The sequence below is a fragment of the Cariama cristata genome, unplaced genomic scaffold, assembly GCF_000690535.1.
Source record: "Cariama cristata isolate BGI_N322 unplaced genomic scaffold, ASM69053v1 scaffold40915, whole genome shotgun sequence".
NCBI lineage: Eukaryota > Metazoa > Chordata > Aves > Cariamiformes > Cariamidae > Cariama > Cariama cristata.
Window position 1 is genome coordinate 15,882 of NW_009618862.1, and position 26,711 is coordinate 42,592.

At 43.5% G+C, this 26,711-nt stretch overlaps 1 protein-coding gene across 1 annotated transcript; it reads right to left on the bottom strand.

Moving 5' to 3' along the window:
• Window positions 1-2,158: 2,158 nt before the first annotated feature.
• RCOR1 (REST corepressor 1) lies at window positions 2,159-22,923 on the bottom strand. Its single transcript, XM_009701020.1, has 9 exons — window positions 22,876-22,923; window positions 18,712-18,873; window positions 15,984-16,102; window positions 12,380-12,458; window positions 7,962-8,156; window positions 6,908-6,985; window positions 6,150-6,207; window positions 5,380-5,609; window positions 2,159-2,725 (listed from the first exon to the last, which is right to left on the bottom strand). The coding sequence occupies exons 1-9, from the start codon at window positions 22,882-22,884 to the stop codon at window positions 2,684-2,686; spliced, it is 972 nt and encodes a 323-aa protein (XP_009699322.1). The 5' UTR covers window positions 22,885-22,923; the 3' UTR covers window positions 2,159-2,683.
• Window positions 22,924-26,711: the final 3,788 nt, after the last annotated feature.

Here is a 26,711-nt window from a genome sequence, read left to right on the forward strand (position 1 = left end):
CATTTAAAAAAGAAAAAGAGGGTCTTCACCTAACCAAGACCAAACCATTTAAACTTTCAAAAGCTAAAATGATTTTATCGCATTTAAAAACATAGTTAAAGAGAATGTAAAAAACTAAACGCTTAAAATACAGTGCTATTATATTGTATGTATCAACTACAATAAGATAGCAGTCAACTGAAAAGTAATCAAACAACTTTTTTCTTCCTAATATCATGAATTATACATGTTTCCCCCTACCCCTTGGGGATGAAGCCAAAACACAACTTTTCTGATCGTAAGATGGACAGATTCGAGGGCAAAAACTGATGAAAAGTCCTCACAGGTTACTCAACTTGCCAGCAGAAGCCTCTCCCGATGAATTTCACCAGCTGGGATGCAAGCTCACACAGCCCCCTCACACTGGCGAGGACCTGTCTCCATGCATTGGTACCAGCAGGAGGTTTAAGACTAGAGTATTTCTAATGAGTGGCATTGCTTTACACCAGAACTGTCAGCTGAATTCACAGTGCTATTTGCCCGGTCTTTAATCCTAATTCACACTGGCTAACAACTAGTGTCCTTTCCCACAAGAGGCTCCCAACTCCAACTGACACAGGACTGAAGGAACATCTGCAGGGCCACCACCACGGTTGCCAGTTCACATCAACAGCTGTAGAGACACTGCCACAAACTTGGGATTACAGGTTTCCAAGTCAGAGGATAGGGAATAGCTCCCTTCTGGCCTCCCATCACCTCGAAGTATCTCTCTGGAGCTACCAGAATGAAACTGCTCAGAAACAGCTGCAAAGCAGCTGAAACAGGCCCTTTTTTGGGCTCTGCACTCTGGCTTGCCCTAAGAAATGCCTATCTGCTCCTTCACCTGTGTGTTGCTGCTCAATTTCCAATGTTGAATTACTTTACTCACACAAGGCCACGGATGACACCACCTCAGCAGTGCCTTTCCTCAGGTTGTGTCTACACTGCAGGAGACACAGTTCACAGCTGGCTCTGTTAGCCAGCTGGCATTACCCTACCTCATTTAGGTACAGAGAACAGAGCCATCACAGCACACAACATGGCACAGCCCAGCAGCTCAAACATCAGCACCAAGTTTGGGGCTAGACTCCACCTAGCACCACAGCTGCAGGCCAGGACATGGACTAGCTCATTTCAGGTTGTGTTGAGAGGCTGGTGCCATCTTGGTGTGAACCCTCTCTAGAGGAAGAGAGGCAAAGAAGGTCCTATTCTCCACCTGCAAAGACATCTGGTGGTTTCTTCCAACATCCTTAAAATAACCATTTTTAAATGCTTTGTGACTAGTGTTATTTTGCAGCTTTCCACTCGAGAAGAAGGAATACTGCTGTTTCTAGCCTCTCTGAACACTGTCTGCTCAGCAGTCAGCAACTACCTTGTTCAAGGTGCAAAGTCCTCATACAGGACTTTCAAGAACAGCTCCAGTTCAAGCCTGCTAAACAGGCCACAGCATAGGTCATCCGAGCAGAGGGCTGGGGCTTTGAAAGCTGCGTGCACCAAGTATTTGGAAAAGCACCTCTTAGACTTTAAATTGCATATTTTGGTTCAGAACATGAAAGCGATGTGTGCTTCGGAAGGGTTAAAATGGCCAATGAAATTAACCCGGTTCTTCTCCATTAAACTTCCAAGAGACCAAAAACTACTTGAAGGTTGAATTTTGTGCTCCAACCCTTGTCCAGACTTCCAGTGGGAGAAGTAGTTTGATGTCTTTGGCAAACAGCGCTCTGAAGAGGAATGAGACACTGGGACAGAAAGTGACCTACAGTAGCCAAATGTAAAAAGGCACATATTCCAGAAGGAGAGGCACCAGAGAAAGTTGTTTTGACTTAATCCCGCAGAGGATCAGGAAAAAGAAAGTTGTGTAGCACTCATTTAACAAGTTACAATGCAAATGCTGAATGCCAGGGGTTAAATAGCGTATCAAACAGTTTTAGGTTACGTATTCCCTTTTGCACTAAATAAAAGCCATTAAAATATACAGGAATAAAATGCTCAATTAGGGAGCTTTCTATGAAGCAAGAACACACAAATACAGTGGAAAGAATTGCACAAACCAGAAGTGTAATGAGTTATGTCTACAACCTTGGACTGACCAAACTTTAGAAATAACATTTCCTATCACTTTGCATTATTCAAGATTGCTTGTTAACATGCCCTGTCATTTCAGAACAAACCTGACACCACTGGCATGTGCACAGGCCTCTCCTTTATAGAAAGCTCGCTAATAATAGTGTCATCGTAAGAATACACAGGAAGCGGAGACCACAAGGCCATGCAGCAATATGTACTTATACCCTACGGACCAAGTATTATAAGAACTCCTAATGTGTAGAGTTAACTGTGGGGCTGCTAAAGAGCTCCTTGTTTTGCAGGTTGGTCAAAATTTACAGACAGGTGTTACTGGTTCTAGAAATTCCCATGCTTAAGCAGGACATTGACGAAATGGAGAGATGAGCTACCTGGGTGCTTTTGAAAGAAAGTGGAGGCAGTATGGAGGAATGAGGGGAGATTAAGGCAGATGTAGCACAGGACTGGAAGCGTTTGCCTTTTTTTGGTAATAGCTGCTTGTCCACAGATATGATGCAGATGGCTGTCTGAGGTTTGCTAATACCTGATATCCTGGATAACACAGTAGTCAACACAAATTGTTCTAGGCTACAGCACCTTCTCACGAAGCAGATGCATATCTGACATCAAGAACAGAAGTAGCCTGGAGGGAAGGGGGAGGGGGAAGAAAAAGGAGACGTTTAGTTTAAAAATGAATACACATAGGCTTTCGAATCTCCAAACTTCACCCCAGATCCACGGTACTGAAAGCGACAAAACGGACAATGCTGGCACATGGGAGGAATCACAGCAGCTTCCCCTACTCTGAGCCACACTGGTATTTGTTGGGAGTGTAAACATATAAGAATTAAGACTGGCATCAAGTCTGCCTTAGAATCAGCAGTCTCACCTCCCCCCTTCAAAAAAAAACCAAAACAAAACAAAAAAAGGAACTGTGGCCACTTGCTATGAAAACACACTGAAGGGGAAAGCCCAGAGCAGTCAGAGGGCTGACGAAGCTTTTACTAGGTTGGCAGTCAGGCAGACAAGGCATGCCAGGCAAGAAAGCACCTGAGAGATTTCAGTGTTAGGCCAGCAAAGTCTTCTCCTGGCTACTGCTGACTGAGTCCACCTGACTTGACCAGCTGCCTGTGCAAGTGCTCTCAAGAGCAGGCACCAGCCACACAGTACTGCACAGCTCAGGAGGTACCAAGAACTCCCCTCGTAGCCCACGTAGATCACTTATGTGATAATCCCAATGACATTTCACTCTGCCCCTAGAACTGCTCAGACAGGCACCCAGTCAGCACTGTGCTTATGTTGCCTCTGAAGGCAGGAGCACCACATTTATAGCCAGCCTGAGAGGCAACATCTGATGTGCTCAGAGAGCGTGGTGGCCATTAGATGTCCATTGTACACCACCCTTGTGTCCCATCCTTGTGCATTTTTATCAAAAGCTGCAGGCTTGGTAGTTAAAATCCCCTCCAAGCTGCCAGCACCTTCCTCCTCCCAGCTGTGACACATCGGTTCCTACTGTCCAGAGCAGGCTTCATCAAGAACCACAAGCCACATGGTGCCAGTGTAAGACACACATGGTATGTATGGTACATACATACATGACATACATGTTATGTCACGGCTGGCAGCTCACTGCCACCCTGCCCGGCTCCTGCCTGTGTCAGCCTGCTGCAGGCAGGCTCTGCCCTCCCTCATCCCTCACTGTACTGCAGAGCACAGCAAACCACCCGACTCTCACAACAGCTGCCTTTTCTATTTCTAATAGTTGCTTTGCAACTGTTCCCACCAGCCTATTGTTTTGGTCCCCTTTCCACCACTCAGGGCTTGCTCGGCTCCAGCCTGGGCACTTTCCATCACTAGTTTGGGGATCATGACTGCTGCTCCATCAGTCATCTCACCAGACCTTGCTGTTATGCCTTCACTCTCCCTCCTCCTCCTCCTCTAACTTGACTGGGATCCTCATTGCTCCAGTATCCACACACTTGGCCACATCGGCACACAACAGTTCCTGCTGCAAGCATTTTCTTCATATCTTAAGTGAGACTCCCCTTTGACTGTAACGTTCAGGAGCAAGGGTGCATTTGAAGCCAGGAAGAATCTCAGAGGGCTCAGAGAAGAAAAGCTCTGTACTGGCAACAGATACAACTCTACTGGTCACAGGAAAAGGCAGTGACATTAGCCACCTGTCTTTCAAATGGGTGGCTATGTACTAGTACTATTGCTTCTTTGCTCCACCTCTTAGTTCTCGGTGAATGGGACAATTTCACTCACATCCTTCTAGGAAGGCAAGTTTTTTGAGTTTGGTTTTGTTCATCTGTCATACCTTTGGATCTAGACCCCAAATATTAGCATCTTTGAATAACACATTATTAGGATTTGTGAAGCAATGAAGTTCCACTCTCTGAATGTCTGAATAGCAACATACAAGTGAGCCAACCATAACCAGGGCAACAAAAATAGACAGTACGCTGAGAAGTCTTTAGTCTGTGTGGGACTAAAATTCACCTTACGCTGTTGACTGTGCTTGCATTTAGAAGATACGGCTTTTGTGCCAAGCTGTCTTATAAGATTAGGCCAAAGGGAGTCACAGATCAGACATTTTTAACATGCAAACCTCTAGGGGGGTTTTCTTTTGCAAGACTGTATCAATATTACATTTTTGTAACTCTCATTTTTAAACACTCTACAGTGTCTTAGTTAACTTTAAACACACACCGTCTTTGGAGAAGTGTTAACTCCAGGAAGCTCCATCAAGGAGAGGCTGTTTCTAGAATTTGCGTCTTCGCAGAAACTGTTGTAAAATCAAGGAAACTTTGCCTCTAGGTAACTCCAGAGTGAACAGTTTCACACACTCGCCTTGTTTATAGCTTTCTTCCCTTCCCCCGAGTGAAACTACTCCATCATCAAAAATGAAAGAGTGAGCTTTGCCTCAGAAGACTGTATGGTCCCACAAAGCCAAACCTAGAACAGCGTGGAGAACTGAGTGCAGGGAAAACATCCAAGTGAGATAAAGATGTATGGAGTTTCGGCAGCAAGAGGCATTAAAATGTCCATGTGCTGATGAGATACAGATACTGTCAGAGGGCTGCAAATTAACTGTTCTCTTTCCACTTTCATATATGTCTGGAATTCCCAATTCCCAAAATCAGTACTGGAATCTGTATATCCAGAAGAAGTGAAATATGCTCAGATTGAAGATTGTCAAAAATTGCTTTTGCAAAGAGTATATATATACACATACACATTTATCTGAACTGAGCTCAGACTGGGAATTTTATGTGACTGTTAAATTGGATTTACCTCATCTTCCTCTTCAGACATTTTAGTGGAATTATCAGGGGATTTTACAGGCTTCTGGCTATTGGTTCCATTTGTCTCCTCTTTGCCATGCTCTGCCTCCCACTCCTGTAGAACTTCATCTATGTTGAAACGACGTCGATAATTTACAAAAAAGTTTTTCACTTGCACCACAGATTTGTTTCCAATCACATCAGAGATTGCCTGAAAGTCTCGGCCATATTTCCTGATTGCTAAAAGCAACAAAAAGAAAAACAAAAGCAATGTGTTATTTCCACGAAGACCACAAATCAGGCTGAAGCCACAGCATAAGGAACCAAAGCTGAACTTTTGTCAAGGCTTGAAGCCATTCTCAGATTAATCCAGAAAAAAACAAAAGTCTAAACTGGGCAAGGGACATAATTAAGACTAGCTCTGGAGAAGAGAAGAAAATAGAGGTGTAGTAAAGCAGAGCCAAACCTAGAAAACCTGTGTAAATCCACTTGTACTACTCGAGGAGTTACACAGGCAAAGAACATAGCAGCGACTCCAGTAGAGTTTCACTTTCTGAAAGCTTGGACAAGCAGAGATTATTTGCAAACATTCTCATGGTGCAATTTATACTGCCCAGGGAGGGGAAGGGGCAATATTGTTTCCTTGTTTAATTCCGTTCTTTGGGCATTAGTACACAGCAATGTCAAAATCCTTCATTAGCCACTGAAGGGAAACACAGCTCTGAAATGCAGCAGTTTTGACTGTCACCAACTGAAGTACAAAGACTTGTAGTGCCATACCTTGCACAGCAAGAAGCTGCTCATCTGTGGTCCAACGTGCATTAAATTTCTGAACGACCTAAACATTAAAAAAAATTAGGTAACTTCATTTACATAAGCAACAACTTTCACTTGTATCTAAGCTCATGAAAACCTCACAAAAAACACAAGGAATTAACTGTTAGTCAAACTGTATCATTCCTTTTAGCAGCAACAATGTTTTCAAAGAACTGTGCATGGCATTCATTTAGTTAACTGTGACAAGTCATGGTAATACAAAAAGATAAGGAATGGTCTGAGCAGTTAACCAAGCGCCACACTCTTCCAAAGCACCTAATTGTTTTTATCACAGACACCCTCTGTAATCTTGGTCAAATTATTTCCAGCATGAGGTACCAGAGTTGGAAGAAAAACAGCAAAAGTAGTAAACGCCAAGAGAAAGATGGGCCATTAACATCCTCTCCTACCCTTCTCAGTATTTACAGCAAGGCAACTACGTCTCTCACAAGGACATATGGATACAACACTGGCAAAACATAGTATATCTGGGATACCTGTACTTCTGTTAGAAATCACTTTCACATGTTAAACACTGCTCCTACTTTCTTCTCATCTCCCATTTCCATTACACAACAGTGAATATAGTAATGGTCTTGATTCACACTGACAACTAAGAGGACATTGGTCCTAATTTACTGGCAATACGAATAGCCCTGGTATGTAAACACAGATTAGCATTTATCTCCACAATAAACAACGGTCAGAAAAAACGATCCTACCTCTGGAAGTCTGTATTGTTCTATACCACCTTCAAGTTTTTCTTTGAGCGCGCTGTTTGTCTGCTTGATATTCTGAATCTGAAAAGAAAGTTTCATCCCTTTAACAAGGATTAAAAAAAAAATCTTTGGACAAGCCTTTTTCCAGCAGCCCCAGCAGGAACCCCACAAGCTCAGCATTCCAGTTTTTCTCACAACCTCCCTTTTCCAAAAAGAAAGTTTGTTATATTGGAATAAAGGAATGCAGGAGCAGCTAGCACATCAGGAGTTCCCATTTAATTTATTCTATCCTGTCTGCAAGTTACTCGGAGCAAGAACTGCCCCAACTTCCAGGTTTGCATAAAGCCCAGCATAAGAAGAAAGGCCCTGTTCACAGCAAGTAATGAATCAAAGACTGCTAGAGAGCTCCACTTATCCCGGAGTACCAAGAAAAAGGCTTCAGGCCAAAATACCAATTCTATTAAGTTTAATAAAGAGCTCTGCTTTAAAAAAAGTGAAAATGTTGAGGTCTAGGAAACAGACTCACATAGTAAAGCTGTCTTTACTAACAGATATTCAAAAATGTTTGTTTAAAAGGCAGATCCATCAGGGAAGCAAAAGGTACACAGGAAAGTTTGTATGATGCCTGTCTAAGACAGACAAACAAACATATCTGCCTGTTCCAAAAGTACCATATGAAAAGGCAAAGGAAACTGACTGCTGCAGATGGAAATCAGATACTGCTGAAATCAGCGTCATCCAAGCGAAGTTCTAGTTAAAACAAAGAACTCCGTACTGCAAGAAACACTGAGCGCAACAAATGTTCCTTCAAGTCAGTGCTATGGACTTTTCCTTGCTTCACTTTAGGGGTAAGGTAGGCTTGCGCATAGAACTAAAACATAAGAGATGTAAGACACAGGGCTGCATTAGTCTATAGCACAAGGCTAGCAGCTTGGCAATTAAGCCACATAATGATGTGCACCATCACTGTCAAGCTACAAACTCCTCAGAACTTTGCAGACTGTGACAGGTACTACCACCAAAATTAGCAGTTATTCTTTAACTATCCCATCCGTACCTGTCGTTTGATTGAGACTAATTCCATGTCCAGTTGTCTGAGTACAGTGGTAGCAGCTGTCGCGTTGGCAGAAACGGCCTCCACATCTTCTTGGGAAAGGAACATTCCTTTGGGAGGTTTCCTCTTCGCTCTGTTCTTGGCCTGCGTACTGTGCTTTTCCTTCTTCACCTGAGGAACGGTTTCCGCGGGCGGCACCTAGCAAACAGCAGTCATTTTACAAAACTAGATGATCTTTAAAGGTCCCTTCCAACTCAAACCGTTCTATGATTCTGTGACTTTTAGCCATAGTCAAAGGTTGGCAAATGAAAAAGTAGCTTGCAGACAGGAAGGCATTTTTTGCTTTAAGCAGTATGTCATACAGAGTCTTACACAATTCTCTCTTCTAGGCAGCTTTCAATGTTTACAGAGACACTGGTTGTCTTCTCTGACCATTCTCCTTTTGGGAGACAGATGCCCAATTTTCCAGCAGTTAAATATTCTGGTTATTGTCAAACACTCCAAAACCTCTCCTCTTGCTTTCATCACTAGGCCTGAACACACTAGTTTAACTGAATACCAGAAGGAAACAAAGTGGAGTTTGGAGACGGGAAGAACACAACTAGAAGACTTTACAGAGACTTGGATTTCTACATGTCAGACAGGAGAAAGAATAAACCAAATTTATTTAAAGGCTAAGGATAAAGGAGCGAGATGACTACAAAGTAATTCTTAGATAGTTACACAGTTTCTTGGAAGCCAAGTTTTCTTGTATAGCACTGATATATCAACTGACACAGTTTTGCCCACAAATAAAATTTAAGTCTTTTTTGGAAAAAGGAATATTTCAGACACACCACTGATTATTTTTTACACTTTGTCTCAAACAAAGAATTAGGCACACACCTCTAACAGGCAGATTAGCTAGGACACGATACTACAGATCCTTCAAGAGCACATCTGGTTCTCTAATACTAAAACCATTTCTTCCAGAAGTCATTTTCAACAAGCAACTCACACTCAAAATTTATTACCCAGTGGCTGGAGCCTGGCCAAGAACACAGAACAGAAGGGTGGCAGGGAGAGAAAAAGCAGAGAGGGGAGGCCACGCATCTGAAATCCTCTACTTAACCATTGCCAGCTTTAAACACACTGGCTTCACTTCGTGTTATTGTTTCCCTCCAAATTTACAGCTACATGTAGTTTCTACACAGTTTGAAGCATTTGCTCATTAGTGAGCAATGCTTGCATTCAATGCTTGCATTCAAACCCACATGAGGTTGAGTACAAAGCCCCACATAAGCATGAGGCTCTGCCTCCGGAATACTGGAGGACCCCAGCACAGCTGCTGGCAGATAAAAGCTTGCACCCTCTTCATGGCCTCAACAGCCAGAACCACATAGGAGCAGCAATGTGGACAATTGCCTGTTCTTAATTTTTTTCTTCCCTCCCTTTAGTGCAAAGGACTCCATGAGAGATGATGCCTAAGGCAAGCCCAGGAGCAAAAGATAATATTGCTGTTGCAGGATGGATACCCTATTTCTTTTTGCAGAAGGGAGTGGCAAGCAGGAGAAACCAGACTGGTTTAGCTATGAATAAAAGTGAGGTAAGCTCTGCGCTCCGCTTCAGAAGCAAGCACTTTGATAACTGAGCCAGGTAAATTATTCAACATGGATAGATATTTCAGATTTATTCATATTTCATCTACATACAGAATTTCACAGGATCATGCAGTAATGCCTCACAACAGATTCAGGCTGTAGATCGACCAACACGCAATGCCTGAAGTGCAAATATCCCAGAAGACTGAACGTCAAGGAAAAATTAAAGTAGTTTCAAATTATTGTTTTACACAGTTCAAAGAATCTGAAGCTCTTTTGTGTTGTGGACAAGAAGCCAGAGCTCCAGCAGGACAGTTTTTGACAGCTCCAAATGCCTCTAGGCCCCAGTGATATTGTGCAGGCTCTGAAAATTTGAACATCTAACCTATCTTGGAAACTCATGTTTTCCTGGCCACACACAACTCTGTAGAATTAAATCAATGAATGAAAACGAGAGAGAATTAAAATGGAAGGATTTAGCAGTGCTCCTCTGTTTATTTAAATATTGCCACTGCTACCCAGCACACTTCAGTCTTACAAATCCACTAATACAAACAAGGTTCCCTTCCTCAGATTTCACTGTGTACAAAGAAGAGACCAAGCTATCTCAAGCCACATAAAAGCGGAGGATGAAATAGGAGGCATTTCCAGGAACAGGGAAGATGTGGAGAAAGCAGCTTTAGTTCATGACCTCAGTATTATGGAGTCACCATCTGAGGAAACCTGGACAGTTGTACTAACACTGAAAGTACAAAAAAAAGAAAAAAAAGGGAAGATTCCCCCTCCAATGGTCCCCAAAAGAGGAAACAGATGAGAGATTTCAGATACTCTGAGAAATCCCAATATTACTTTGCAAGTCATACAGTAACCGACATGTCTCAGAGTTGGAAAAACCACCGCTGCAGGGTTGGGACAGGGAGGTTCTTTACGGTAAGAGTCCTGTACTAGTGGTACATCACCACCCCTGCACATCTGGCAACGTCATTAAAAGAAACATGATGCTCAAGAAAGAGCATATCCACCCTCCTGGATACCTGCTCTCCCTCTCAAGGCATTTTCAATCAGTCCCAGGTTCAGGTACTGCAAAATCAAGCCAAATTAACTCTGAACAGGCTATGCAAGTTGTCAGCTTCATTTTACCCACCAGTACAATTCCTGTCCAGGAAAGGCCCCACAAGGCTGCCCACCATTGCATACACAGCCGACTGCACACGCTCTGTGAGTTCTGGCGTTCTCTCAGATCGGTGAGTGCCATGGCCTGTACTGGTGTGACAGGGAAGGCAGACAGCCTCCAACCATACAAGACTTTCTATAAAAATGCCTTGATGGTAGCTATCAGCCATCTTGATCTGGTTTGGCCTTACGATAGAGGCAGCCAAGTTGGCGAAGAACTACCTTTCCCTCTTCTGCAGCAAGTTCAGAGCATGCCAGCATTGGTAGGGAAGGAAGCAATAACAAAGGGGACTGAAGGGAGCTCTCTTACAGATGGCAAGCTTTCAAAGAGCTTACAGAGAAATCTAAACTTGAAAATTTATTAAAATAATGGGAAATGAGATGATAGTATTAATTACGTACAAAACACAGTGGCGAGCTGCAGTATGCAGTTGCAACTTAGCCAAGTGAGAACCCTTCCAGTTTGGGTGTTGCTGAGGCTTTTGAGAACTCAGCTTCTTGTAAGGGTGAATATGAGCGGCTTCACATCTACTCTGCTCCTAGGAAGTCATCAGGGACGCCGTTTCCTTTGGTAGAAGCAATAGCTAGATATTCCTGGGAAGTCGAGAGAGAACTCTGGCATGGGCAAAGAACAGACTAGAATGCTGTGATTTTTCAGTTATTCCCATTCAAAATTATTTTAGAGGAATTAATCTCACTGACAGTGACAGACCAAACAGCTGCTCTAGGATCTTGGTTTTGCCTGTGTACAATCATGTTTTGAAATATTTCCTTTTTTTTTCTCCCTACATATATCCTTTTAAAAAATAATTAAAAAAAATTGAAAGATAGTGACTGTGGGATAGAAATCAGGCTACGGAAATCAGGAAAGGGAGCTACTTCAAGGAGAGAAGGCCTTAGGGTAAACATCTTCCTGTAGCACTCACTCACACATACAACCCACGCTGCTGCTGAACAGCGAGGCTTTTTTCATTTAGTAACAGACAACCAGCAGGTTATACACAAAAATAAAGTTCTATGCCCACTTAAAATGAAGTATTTGAAGTGAGATGCAAATATTAAATTTTAATTAGACAAAAATATTCTGCACATAACAGGTTAAGGCCCCTCTGCTAGACAAAATGAACTGGCCATACAAAAGCTTTTTTCTCCTTTACTGTTCACCACTGTAGTTGCAGTCCTGGTGCCATCAAAATCCTCAGCACTATTGCTGAGGATTTCAGTACATCAGGAATTTACCTTAGAGTCTAAGGTGCAGCTGAACACACTCTTGCTAGTCTACCTAGAACAGATTAAAGGATTTATTTCCCCTCCACCGAGCCATCTCAGTGGGGACGTAAGTGCTTCTCCACACAGCTAGGTTGATTTAAACCATTGCTGAAGGTGGTTCAAGCTAACACAGCCAAAGAGAGAATCAAAGAGACGAGGAACATTCACATAGTACGTTATCATAGGATGGTAAAGTCTTAAATTTTTGCAGCTCCATCCATAATAACTTATTTGTCTATACTTCTCTTGATCTAAGAATAATTCTGAAGACAATTCTTCTTTTCTTGTATGACAACTATACAAAGCACAAATAAAGAAAATTAGATACTGTCAGCTTCTACATGAAGTAGCTAGCAAGTAAACACTTTCATTTGTACTGTAGTAAGAAAAGAATTATACCTCCTTTTTGCTCTCCTTGTTTTGTTCAACTTCAATATCAATAGGGTTATTTCCATTTGCTTCCTCCATTTCATCCTCACTGGAAGACAAAAGCAAACAGTACTGCATTAGTTTGTGAGCCTCTCCTTTTCTGTAAATAGCATGCCAGAAGAAATGCATAGATGCAATAGCAAGTCCAACAGCTTTCCTTAGTTTTATTCCCAGAGTGGTTTTTTAGGGGGTTGGGGTGGGTTTTTTGTTTTGGTTTTTTTATTTGTTTTAAGGCAAGAAATTCGTAATTGTAAAGATACTAGATACCATGTTTTGTAAAGGAGGACTAAGTAGTGTACTTAAGCAAAATCAGTCTGCTCAGATGAAGGCAAGTTACATGAAATTGATTACACAAGTTATCTTTTAAAGAACACAGGACACCGAGCATTTTAACTTCAAAGACAAAATTACAGTAAGTAGCTAAAACACAGATTTCATATAACTCCTTAACATTTGCAAAATAGTCATGCACAAGACGAAATCCCTCAAGAAGTAGTCTAAAAAATGTTTGGGTTCCCCCCCCCAGTGACAGTCTCACATTTCATTCTCCCCTGGAAAAGAAAAAGACATTATCAGTTACAGAGTAATAATAGGCATGAAATTGGGGCCATATTGAAAGTGACCTTGGCACACCTGGCCAGTTTGGCTTCATTGGAATTTTAATCAGACATTAAATCAAATATATTTTCACCATTTAGAATTTTTGTACTGTACACAACTAAAGTTAATCGCACCATTTGGGATGATGCCCAGAAACAGAAGAAATAAGCTGACCTAATCAAAGTGGTTTTTTTAAAAAAAAAAAATCAAAAAATAAACCTGTTTTGTCACGTCAAATTTCACAGCCTGGGATGAGGAACTCTGGCTGGTGCAGGTATGTCACAGCACCAGTGCAAGGCAGGGCTGTGCAAAGAAACCCCAGCAGAAGCTGTGCTACGGTGCTGGAGCCAGTTGGGGTGTGTTCACAGAGGAGCAGGGTACAGCAGGTGCTAGTGAGCATGGCTGCGGCACCCGCGCTCACTCGCAGCTGTCTCCCTGCTGCAGTGACGTCCTGTGCAGACATAGCCTAAGGAGGCACGGACTGCCGGCTGGCTTGAGCTGGCCTCCATCTCCATAAGAATAGCCAACTTGTGCAAGCAAAAAAAAAATTCCTGCTCTCCCAAGCTGCCTGGTTCACCACCTCATTCAGAAGATATTTAGTTTAGGTGATCACGATTCCAGGGAATAACTCACAAGCACGCCCTCCCAGCTGCATACAGAAAGCCCCTCGCATACAACTTAAGAACAGCTACTGAAAACCTGGTCCCAAATGCACTGGGAGCTATTTTAGTGACAATCTGAGGGGTTGGGGAATTTCCCTGCCTAGCCACAGAAGAGATACAGCAGTATTTGACTGAGATACCTCAGACTGCCTCTTCTCTTAACCCCATCTCCGAAAGAGCTTCTTTGTGTTCTCACCTAGGTTCAGATTTCAGCATTTCTGTAAAGGCCAAACCCCCAAGGGCTTTGCTGTGCTCATAGTTTGCTCTTCTGTTCCAGCAAGTTCCTTAAACATGAGCTAGATCAAAACCCACCCACTCATTTCTGCAGTTTTAGACATTGATCACTATTAACTGAAGAACATTTTTGAAGTTTTGCCAACACCCAATGTCACAGTACAGCCTCAAAATCCAGGCACCCCAAACTAACCCAGCTTTGCTTCCACACCCTGCATGGCTGCACTGACAAATCCCTTGGGGGTGTAGGGGTCTGACTGTTTTACATAATGGAGGGTAAGAAGGAAAAAAAAATCAAACATCAAGCTGATGGCCTGGTGCTTAGCTTGCTGCAGATGTAAACCAAATTACACATTTCCAATCCAGCTACCTTCCTCAAAGGTTACAAAATTACAGCACATGGCAGCCCTTACAGTTTTTACTCAGTCACCAGATGGTCTGAGGTGCTGCTTTTCCCAGCAAACAGGCACAGGTACCAGAGAGGTGTATTTCCAAATTGCAGTAATTTCATTTATGAGCACAGAACAAAAATAGAGAGGTAGTATTAAAGGATACTAAACTACATAGCATGAGACAAACACATATTTCTTATAAGAGATTTTCCCCCCACCTCATAAAAAGGTAGAAAATAATAATAAAAAAAAAGCAGGATGGGGAGAAGAAAAATCAAGACAGCCTTTGCAGAGAAGGGAAAAGAACAGAATGGAAAAAGAGACTCAGGTCAGAGAAAGCCAACCAAGTATTGGACAAGTTGGCTGGTAGTATTCTCCCTGGCCCTGCCTGTTAAGCAAGTATTGTTGACCTAATAGAGAGATGGGAGAGGTTGAGTGAGTCATTGGCGTAGTACAGCTCAACCCTGGAAACACGTTTCTTCCCCTTCCCAAACAGGGCTTGCTCATACGCACTGGAGCCAGCAAACAGCTCCCTGGGAAGTGCTAGAGCAGAAGCTCCTTTGAAGGAAAAGCTTTTGCAGAATTTCACCCAATTACGTTAGGAGTCTTCCAAAGCCAGGCACACCTCAAGTTTGGTCTGCAAAGACATTAACTGCATTTTAGAGCTGGTTGGGAAGGCACTTGCGTCAAGCAGATGGAGCTGCTGCTGTTCAGAGGGGTTTTTCTCCCACACACACACCTGAGGCCACTGCATTTCTGAGGCTCTGTCAGCTCTAGAACTAGGCAAAGACACCAAGTGGCAATTCTAACTGTACAGATACTTCTGGCAATACACACAAGGCCACTGGCTGACCTACCTTCAAGGGCCTGCATGGATATCCAGGAGGGTGAACTTGCAAATAAAGCTACACAAGCAGGAGTCAAGCTCATCTGCTAAAGCTCAGTGGCTGGTGACCTCCCAAACACCACTACCCTCACCAAAATCCTAATGCACCCAGCACTCCTTGGGACATCTCTGCCAGAGAACTCATCTGAAGTTCCCCTGTGCTGCCCTCTTCTCAGGCACTCATAAACACAGCCTTAATTTCATCTTTCCCAGGGAATACAGCTCGGCCTGACAGCCTTATACTGATAACAAGTTTTCAATGTAAAAAGCAGGGGAAGGGTCTGTGTGTGCATCGCACAGGCTGAGGGGTGCTGCACCAGAACCTGTTCCCCACCAGGTCCACGTTCTCACTTCACTGAGCATCACATGGAAGAAATAAAGGCAGCTTTCTAGATCTTTCATAACTTCCTTTTACTGTCCTGCTTATCAGCTTTTCTGGCTCTGGCGACAACAGTGCCAATCAGCTTGTAAACAGTTTTAATTTCATTTTCTCCACCCTCAAGCAGTATCAGAGAAAAAGCTTCTAGAGTGATGGGATAGAGACCACTGCACTTGAGGGCAATCAGGAATTGCACAGTGTTGAAAAAGGGAGCTCACCTAATTGCCGACAGATTCCTTTTGGCTTTAAGCAAAGCAAAACATGCACAGCAGGGAAGAGGGGTGGGGAAAGAAGGTGTGGTACCAGGAAACATTTTGGGGAAAATCCTACATCTAGTTTCTTACAAGCTAACAGGAATCTCTGAGATACTCTAAAGAAATCAGTGTGCGTCAATACACAGCCTTTCTGCTTGCAAACCTACCTTTCCTCACGTTCCCTTTTTTGTTTACGAGCATGACGGTCCATCACGCTAGTTTTAGTCCTTGTCTTCTTCCAGGAGTAGTAAAATTTCACCAGGCTGGCTATTGATTTGTCAGGAAGCTGTAAATTAAACATGTATCCTTTTATATGTTTATATGTAAAGTATCCCCAGGAGTTCACATACAATTGGTCTGTTTTTGTCAAGGAATAACTGATCTCTCTATGTTGGACTCTCTCAAAGGCTCAAGCAAGGCAGTTCCGCAGCCTTTCCAAAAACGATTTATGGGGGAGTGTTTCAGGTTAGTGCCTACTATTTAGGACATCAAAATCTCTAAAGAGCATCTCAGCAAGCCTCCACTCACCAGCCAGGTAGCTGGTTCCCTTCAGAAGAGAAGAACATAGCAAGAGCAAATCCAAAATGGGGCCTTGAAACTGAGATAACAGTTTTAAAAGCCAACACAGGCATGTGTAAGCAGCTGCAGGAACTGCTGAACTGCAGGCTACATCCCAAGTCTATCTTTGATGTTTGGCTAAAAAGGCTTATTCACACCATTCACATGATGAAGTCTATTCAAAGGTCTCAACAAAAGATGTTTTCAAAAGGTGAAACATTACTGTATGGTGAACTGAGGATACAGGAAAACATGAGCCTCCAAGTTAGGGTTTTACTGTCCTCTTACACTAATGTCATTGCTCTATAGCTATGAATGAAAAGACTGTCTCCAAAAAGCATAAAACTACATTAGCACTAATTCTCTGCTTCTGAGGTACTCTGCATGGATGTTCTTACATAGGACTTCTACAAGGTAAAAGACCAGCCTTTCTTGCTGAATAAAACATGTTTTAGATAAGTGTCTGATTCAGCTTTGAGGGCAGGACAGGTGAGGAGGAAAACAAAACTGTGAGCATGAGCCAGATCTCTCTTATTCAGATACTGCAGTTTAAATCTTCACTTGAGATAAGCCTGGTTCTCAGACTGCAGGTTGACTTCAGGTCCTAATAATGGATCGCACCAGAACTACCACCCTGGCCCACAGCGGCACACAGGCATAAATCCGTCTGCACTGGCAAAGCAGAGGTGTTATGTCCATGTTGTGCTGCCAATAGCCATGCAGCAGGCTGGGACACTGGAATTAAACACTTCCACAGAACAAACTCGGGAACAAGGCTGTTTGTGACAAACATCCACCTGGCTACAAACACATGCCAAGAGTGCCAAAATGTCAGAACCAGCTCCGGTAAATAAAAACTCACTTTTCATTCTCTGGCTTCGATGATTTTTTTCCCCTCAGTTCCAAGCTGTACTGGTGCTAATGGGACAGGATATATAAACTAACAGCTAACGTGCTCCCGAGCCATTGATTCCTGTCCCCTGCTAAACACAAAGCTTCATGCCATTTAATTCCTTTCATGTAGGATGGCTTTTCTGGGAGCAACAGTAAAAAAATATCATTACCTAGGGAACAGTGCATGAGCTTGGCATCCCTGTATTGGAATGCACTTTACTCGGGGACAGAGTCATGCTTCTGCACATAAACCAAATTAAGAATTTCTTGCTTTGGCATTTAACCAAGCAACAGGACAGGTTTTATGTTCTTCTTTTCCCCCAGGACATTCCCCTCTCCTTTTCTTGCCTCCTATGTAAGAACAGAGGAATAAAGAAGAAAAAAACAGCTTCACCCTTCAGGAGTCCACAACTCTCCAGACTGTCTATATCGGCTGTCCATAGTATGTGCAAGCCCTGTCATCTGACCCAAGGGAGTGGGAGACCCTAGGACTCCAAGAACATTTGGAAATGAACGCCAGTGAAGGAACATTCAAGGAGGACACGAGGAGAATGAGCCTCTTCCTGTCATCCTTTTGAAATGGGACCTGGCAGTTTCCCTTCATACTTGGGAGGCGAGTCGCCTTTTGCTTTTCAGCAGCATAGACCTTCGCATGTGCTTTAAAGAGGCTGAACAGACTGCAAAGCCTAGGCTGACTTCAAAGAGTCACAACCAATGTAACCAAAAGAGGCACTTTACTGAAGGAGAGCAAGAACAAAAACAAAGTCTGGTTCCCACCCAGGTGATGAACTACTTGAAGAAACTCTCAGGATATAATTAATAAAAAGTTTTTACATCCCATCCTCTCCTTCTTTCAAAAGAAAATTGCACACACCCCAGCAGTTCCCTTTCAGGCAGAAAACTGCCCTTGAAGTCTTCAATCACAGTTTAAAAAAATATCACTACCAAGCAGAAGCAAAGGACTGAATGCTTGCAATGATGTATAAACCTCCACCACAGCATTCACTGACAGTCCCAAATCACATTAAGCACAGACTTCATAGTCAAATAAAATGAATTCCTAAAAAGCAGGCTGTAAGAAAGGAAATCAGCTTTGCACAGAGGTGATCTTTACTCTGTGTGTGGGTGGGCACATGTGTATAGACCATGCCTGAACTCCAGCTGAGACAAAAACACTACCATAGCACGCAGGGAACTGAAAACTGTAATTTCCAACCAAAAAAATTGCACAAAGTTTATCCTGAACCAGTAGAGCACTTCAGGAAAAACACTTCTACAGAGACTCTGGAAACTGTTGTTTCTATTCATGCTATTATTTTTTCTCTAACATCCCCTTTGGCCTGTTCTCTCCCAAGAGCATTAGACAGGAGTTCAGCACACTCAGCACTGAAGACGATGGTCCAACTGCCTTATCTGCTTTTCCATCCCTGTGACACCACTTACCATCTGCTGGATCCTGTGAAAGGTCTTCCCATGGAAACTGAAGGCCTGTTCAAACAAGACCTTGTCTTCCACTGTCCACTCATCTGGGAATGGAGTAAAGTTTGGCAGATCTGCCAAAGACTTCTCGATGTTGTGCTTGTGCCAAAACAGCATCCCAAGGGCCTAGAAATAACAAAGACACAAACAGGACAATTGTAATCACAAGAAACACCACTATATGCATGCAAAGGGAGAGCTACAGCATTTTTCTCAGGCAATACTTTAGATGTAATTTTAATTCTCAGCTACATCAGACACTTTTCCATGTGCAAGAAACCTCAAATCTGACCTCCACCCTGCTAGCTGTGAAGACTAACTTGAAGTTTATCCAAACCACACACAGGTGGTAATATAAAAAAGAAGGTAGCAACAGCAAGAAGGGAGAAGAAAATTGAAGAAATGACTCCAACATTACTGATCATGGTATGCATAGGAAAGCTAAGCAAAGGCTTGGGAAGACTACCTAAAAACCAGGCTGCACTAAAGGAAGCTTCTTGCCAGTGCTAAACTCCCTTCATTTCCTGTGCAATTAGGAAGATGGTTTAGTTGGCGGGGAGTTTTTATAGTTGTTTAGGGGGCTCCTTCTGAGCAGGAGGGGGAAAAGAGGGAGAGGATGAGGGAAGAACTGGAAGAAGGAAAAGCAGAGAGAATGCAAAATCTTGACTTGCTGCTAAGTGGTCCCTGGCTCGAAGGACAAACAAATTTCACTCATTTGGGGGCGTTGTTCATTTGTTCCCTCAAGAGACATCTCCTTTCACTGTTGCAGTCTCTGGTTCTTAGTTCCAAAGACAAAGCGCATGCTCTGTGCTTCACCACCTGCAAACCGTCCCCCCTCCTGCCATCTCCGAGATGCTCGCCCACAGCCACCCCTCTCCCCGGGGTGAGCAGTCCCTGTGCATTATGACACATCACTACATCTGGCATACCAGCGACCACCACAAGTCATTTTGGGAAGGCCTGACTCTGCAGAGCTAGAAACCAGCCTTTCACAACGGCTGTAAAGTGAAAACAATCCCTAACATGCTGAGTAAAACATCAGAGTAACCTGCTTGTCATATGCAAACTCAGCTTGGGTTTCACAGCCACAGTTACCCTCATCTAGTAGTTTCGCCCTGGCTGCTCAGAGCTACAAAATCCCTCCAAATTCGGGGTTTCCCCATTATGCTTTGCTATGCAAAAAGCAGTTCCTTTATGGGATCTTGCTCCTGTGAGATTCTGCAGAGAGTATGCATATAAATATTAGTGTTATCCAAGATCTCATCCTGACCCTACTGCCCTCTCAGGGCTGCCCAGGCATCCTCTCCTTCCTTTTGCCACCATGCAGAACAAGAAGTAGTCTTCGTTGCAGCACAGTCACTTGAGATGTCACAGGAGCCAAACAGCCACATATCTCCATCCACTCTGGAAAGTATGGGACCAAAGAAACTACTTTGCAGTCATGAAGGACTGAGCTTTCTCTCCCCTGCCATCCCTTTCAGCTTCAGATAGAAGCTGTACCAAAGGGGAAAAACAAGGAGGGAGACATTTTGGCAGGGCAGAGTAGTGTTAAATACCCCTAAGGTGCTAGTGAGGGCTAGGGGACAACTGCTTACACAAAGTAAAAGGTAAACAAGGTTTTCCTTATAGGTTTGTTTAACAGGAAAGCAATATTCCTTTTTCACCCTGTGCTGTCCTAGGAGAGCTCTGTACTCACACACAGGTGGGTACACAGCTTTTCCAGCCTCCTTTGTCCCAGGGTGTCTGACACAGGCTGTCAGGAGAGCACAGCTCACAGCCAGACTTGCTATAGTGCTCCCAAAAGCCTGTGCCTGCTACAGCTCAGCACAACCACCTACAGCCGTTTGCAACACCAGCCGAGGTAGGCTTGCCCTGCCAAAGCTCACACGCCTGCCATAGCCTGCCCTTTGCCTGCCCTTGAGCTGGCAACGCTGCAGGGACTCCCACCAGCACAGCCCTGAGCCTCCAGCCATCATCCGACAGCAGCAGCGCCAACGACGGGGCACTCGGCCACAGGCGAGGGGAGAAACAGGACAGAGATGAGAGGCGCGCGTGGCACAGATGCAGCCAGCTGGACAGAAAAGCTGCTGGGCAGCGGAGTGCCAGCACAGTCCTCAGCCGCCCTGCCAGGCAGCTCACCACTCCCTTCAACAAACTGGCACCTCTTAGTCTGCAAAGGTAGGTTCTGGGCAGGGGGCACAGATGGAAGAACGGGAATTTCTGTGCAATGACTGTCAGCCAAGCCACCTGCACAGAGGTCCAAAGAGACCAGCTGTTGGGAGGATGCATGCACAGGAAAGGGCTGCCTTGGCCAGCAAAGCCCAGAGACAGTGGCCAAATGCTAAATTGAGCTCTGACTGGCTTCCAGGGAGTCCATATCATCTTGTCCACAGTTACCCAGCCAATAACAACTCTGACGATACCTGCTGAAGAGGGAGTGTCCCTTGGTGACACAACAAATCACCCTGATTTGAACACCTTGACGCTTGTCCCTATAATACAAAATGAATACGTGCCTCCCAGAGCGATACAAGATAGATTCTCTCCAGTTATTTCCTGGAAGTGCCTAGCATAGCTGTCTAGGAAATCCCAAAGGACCTGGGAAACATTTCAGTTCAGAGTACTATGCAAGAGTGCTAGCAAAGGAATGAGAAAATTTTTAGAAGGAGGGACATTTTTACAAGTTGCTCAGCTTCTTTCCATCCTGGTGTGGCGAGTCCCGTAACTTCTACTTCTGTACACAAAGGAGGGGAGAAAAGTGGGGAGAAATACAGACCTCCTACTCATTCCTTGAAGTATTTCCAACTTTAAAAATGAATACAAATCTCTGTTAGCCAAATTTAAGTTTTTCAAAATACAAGAATTCAGTGGTTTGTTTTTTTTAAAAATCACAAGCTTCATTTTGATCAGTCTTCCCAATCAGTCTATACTCTCCAAACAACACTTATCCACTAAAATAATGAAACCTGTTTTTATTACCCTGAGACTATCTCTGTTGGCAAGTATTACCCACAATATCCAATACTAGGATATGCCCATCTCAACTGAAGTAAGCTACCATCCTCATTTTCATTTAAGTTCACAGCCTTTTGATGCCTTTGTGTTCCTTTTATTGCTGTTTTCTGCTCTTAGAAACTATAATTATCAAGTCTGATCATTCCTGGGTTTGCTGGAAATTTTGCTGGCTATCTCAACTTCAATGTTCTTGTTCCGCAAAAAAGTCTTTTTGAGCATGAGTATCAACCACTGAAAGTCTGACTCAAAGATGACAGCAGAGTCATTTAAATAGAAACACTTACCCATCCAAATCATTGGTTTCTACGCTCATGGCCTTTGCCTGAACAATCTCATAAACTTTCAAGTTTTCATAGAATCCCTTTGTAGACACAGTACGAAATTTGCCAATACAGTAAGTCATGAGATTCCCCGCCTTCCCTTTCCGGGCAAGTATTAGTGCATAAGGAAACTCCACAGAATTCAGAAAAGCTTCCCAGGTGCAGGTCTACTCATCTCCCCAGATGAGCATTGAAATCAACGTTAGTTAACACAGGGAAGATTAGTACACAATCCTAGATGATGTGAAGTCATCCACTGCTACTGCACTGACATCTGAGGGGCTCATCTATGAAATGCAAAATGATTTGCAGCACGTTTTTAAGTTAAATAACCGTGGCTATTGGTTTGCCTCAGAAAAGCATGTGATGGTTCAATAGCTCATTAGTAACTGCCAAGACATCCATGAAGCAGAGATGGAGCAGTCAACTGGAAACTGCAGTGCAATCAGGCAGCAGTCCAAAGACAAGCCAGTCCTTTTAATGTTGTTTAGGGGTTCTGAAAGTGTTCAAGAGGTAGTCACCATAGGAAGCATAATACTCATGGCCAAATTCCATCAGAAATTACAATGGTTTTGTTTTATTTCTTCTGAGTCTTTATGCAGAACTGGGGTGAACTCCATATCCCCAGAGCACATGTTACTGTTAGGAACAGTCAGTTTTGGGAGAAGCAGGAGAGGAGAAAACACAGTCGGTACAGAAGGGAAGAAGCAGTTCTAGGCAGTCACTTTAAGCCATGTTTTAATACCTGCTGAAAAAGATTTTAAAATAAAGTAAGTATTCAAAGGGTTGTTACCTGCTCCATATTGTATCCATGCTTCTCTTTAGCAATGGCAATATATTCGTCCACTGAAAAACAAAGAAAAGGCATAAGAGCATTTCATATAATGTTCTCATCTCCTCTTCCCTTCCTCTTTCCAGTCTAAAACCCAGTCCTGCAGCTCTAACTTCATTCATGGTCACTGCATCCTCCACCCAGAACTGTCATGAATAGCTCCTGTTCCCAACAATTCAGGAAAGGAAGGAAACAAAAGGAAAGCAATGGTCAACAGACAAAATACTACGTATTTTCCTTAACAAGCCTAAATGATGCATGATACCCAATCCAGTTCCAGTACATCCGAAACATAGCACATAATATTTCAGAACTTGTTCACCAAAACTAGACATGACTGCCTCAGCTACTTTTTGTTGGGTTGGGGTTTTTTTTTGTGTGTTTGGTTTTGTTTGTTTGGGTTTTTTTTTTAAAGGTCCAAAAGCAGTTGTTTTCTTAAGAACAAAAATCCTGACACAATCCATACCTTCCAATACTGCCAGACTCCTAGTGCTGCACAACCACGGCAGATACCTTGGCAAATTTTTCAGCCCTTATGCCTCAGCAGTTTTCATCCTGGACCAAACCCCACCTCTATGTATTACTAGACCCCCACAAGCTTTTAACCTTTACAATATGAAGACACCCTGAGGAGTTATATTTTGTATACATAGGACTAAAACCCAAATGTCTCTCAGTATGAGTGACTGAGCTTACACTATATGCAACGGCACCCATTTGAGAGGGCTGGATCAAAGTCAGTACCAGTGGTTGTGTTCTGAAGTCTGTGCCCTTGTGCTTGGTCATTATTAAATGCACTGTAATGATCACACCCTTGGAAAAAAAAAATACAAGCTAAAAGGTGAGACTCCTGCTTCACCTAATGGAGTGGAAGATGTTGGAAGCATTGATTGTCTGTAGGATTCCCAACATGCTAGTACCCTGAAAGACTTAGAACTGGCACACACAGCCAGAATTCTCATTCTTCTAGAAATTTTGGACTTCAAGACAAGACACTTAATGAACTCAAAAATGATTCTCCCTTCCTTCTCTGCAGATACTCAGGGAGGGATGCAAGTAAATTCCTGTGCTGAGCACCCAACTCGCAGAGAGCACACACAGCACCTCCGGAAGGAAACGGTTCTGCAGGCACTGCATCTAAGGAAGCCACATTTCCCACAGTTTGGGCCTCATGATTAACTTCAGCTCTCGAATGTGCTTCTCCCATGTTTTCTGCCTTTATGGACTCTGGCATGGAGTCTCTGGTGTCTAAAAGGATAGCATTTCTTGAAGCCTTTCCTTCAAGCTAGGACACTCCTCAGTTCTTCCTTCAGCTGAGCAAACTAAGCAATGAACTCAAAAGGTATTGGGGGAAAAAAAAAAAAGAGAGGACATATCAGAAAATGCACAGGACAGCACCAGCCTCTTATTTTCAGCTTGTTGACAATACAAAGAAATTAAATCTAGGTACTTAAAGTACACCTCCCCTCTTACTAGACAATGACATGTGATAGCAATGCTGGCCCTTGATTTTGGAAAGGAGATGCATTAGTTTACTTTCACAAAACGGTGTTGCAAAAAGTAGTTGTTGTTGTTAAGTGCCATGGAAAAGTCCATGAGAATATTAGTACAGCTGCATGTCATGGCAGGAGAAGAGCATGCAGTAAATACAGGCACAGTTCCACATTAGCAAGGATACTCCATGAGGTTTCTGCTCTTCCAAGCTCCCACTTGCACTAAGTTTTATTAGCTTTAGTTTTATTTGAAGAAAGGTGTAGCCACAACCATTCATTTGCACTTCTGCAGCACAAACACATATGCCTCTCCAAGTCAACAAATTGTTTCTAAGGACGGTGCTGAGCTGGGTTGAAAGCCATCCCTTCTTACAAACAACCTTTTCTTGCACAAGGCAAACAAAATAAAATAGTTGCACACAGAGTGGAGGTGACTGGGACAGTGATAGAAACTCCTTAGGCTGAAATCGCTGCATTGCCTAATAGAACATCCTGAGGGTTACCAAAGGGTAGGAACCTCAGAAATCAGCTTTGACATCAGAAAAAAACAAACTAACTTGCAAAACCACACCCCAAAGGGAGAACATGATTCAGGAGAACCACACAGGGGAAATGGAGACAGAGAAGGGAACTGCCTCCTCCCTACACACCATCCCTTCCCTCCACCTGCCAAACAGGGTGGGGAACATCAGTAGGATGTGGGCAGAAGAGCAACTTCAGGTGCTTCCAGACTTTATAACCACACCAAAAACAAAGGCTGTCAGGAAACCCTAAGCGCAGCATTTCCCTGTACTTCAGCTAAATGTTCTTGGCTTCCTTAGGACAGGTACTGCACATGCAGTGTGATATATTTTGTCTAAGGGGGAGCTGAAGGAAGGGGGAGAGACAGGAGTTGAATTCTCCGAAGGCCAAGGCTGAATTAAGCTCCTGAATGCTAAGTACTGCTGCATTTACTAGCTCGCTTTCACTGTGGAAAGATCTACAGCTCCTGATTTGACTTCAGCATCTTATCCTTTAATATATACAGAGAAGAGATGAGGTTGTTCTCCTTCAGTGTATTACCTTTCTTATGCCAGATGCTACAAACAATGAAACATACTTCCTCTCCCTTGCTCCCCACCCCCCCCCAAAAAAAAATCATTACAGCATTTTCTCTCTTAACTGAGCAAGAACCCCACATATCAACAGGATTTCTCTTGAATCAAGCCAATACACCACAGAGCCAAACAGTGGACTATGAGTGATCAGACACCACGAAAGGAGGCGGGATGCTTTTCTTGTCACAGTAGGGTCTGTAACACCTCAATGTTACACCTCATTGTTACAGTGGAGGAAGAGAAAAGAAAAATAAGAAAGAGGCAATAAGGCAGCAAACCAACCACAAGCACACAGCAATGCTCCTTCTGTACACTAAAAGAGTGTGCATGAAGGAAGGACAAGGAGTACACCATCGTACTCTACTCTTGGCTTGTTCCCTGCCTGCTTACTGACAATCTAGCCCATTCCGTTTGTCTCTTCTTGGCTAATTGCAGGCTCACTCGCTTTGATGCTTGCATAGTCTGAGAGGTACGATGGTCCCTTGAGCAATCCTTCTGATTGCTCTTTCTTTACCATCCCCCTCCATATGAAGCGAGCAAGAAAGAGCACGGCACCAGCTGAGTCACAGGATCCCATACCAGTAGAGCCTGGAATTGCCACAAGCTTAATGCTTCACATGCCACACCAGATAAATAAGTGCCCTCTTCCATCTCTGCCTTCCCCAAACACCTCTAGCAAGCCCAGGGCAGCAGGAGCGTGAAATTCTGCTCCACTGCATTTCAGTGGCATTCAGTCACACTCAGCATGTAACCCAGCAATCTGTTTAGACATCAGAGTTCAGAGCCAGAAGAGCCTGGGGCAGACCCTGCTCACATCAGACGACACACTTTGCCAGCGAGGCTCTTCGCTGCTTTCCAGAGAGAATAAGCAAGAGCAGCAAAGCAATTCCATCCCATTTCCCCCAGCATAAGCTACACCACCGCATGCTCTTCCTACCAGCACAACTTTTCCCCAAACAGGGTAGACAAGAGCACCTTCCCTTCCCATTCAACTCATTTTTCTATACCAGAAAGATATTTCTACACAGACCAGGCCAAAAAAACAACACTTGAATAGAGACAGTCGTGTGACACAGGAGATGCATTGCTCCTGTGAAGGTTCTTGTTGCCACTAGAAACCAGATGGGGGGAGGGATGCAAAAGGGAATCATAAACTGGTATTTATTTACCTATTTGGCTACATTTCTTCTCTTGCATGCATTTTAGC

What these genes read in the sequence shown, in the direction of transcription:
- RCOR1 (XM_009701020.1), bottom strand. An exon ending in GCAGCTTCTTGCTGTGCAAG is followed by an intron (nt 5,610 to 6,149) that starts GTATGGCACTAC and finishes TGTTGCTTTTAG; the next exon opens with CAATCAGGAAATATGGCCGA. An exon ending in TGTCTGAAGAGGAAGATGAG is followed by an intron (nt 2,726 to 5,379) that starts GTAAATCCAATT and finishes CCTTCCCTCCAG; the next exon opens with GCTACTTCTGTTCTTGATGT.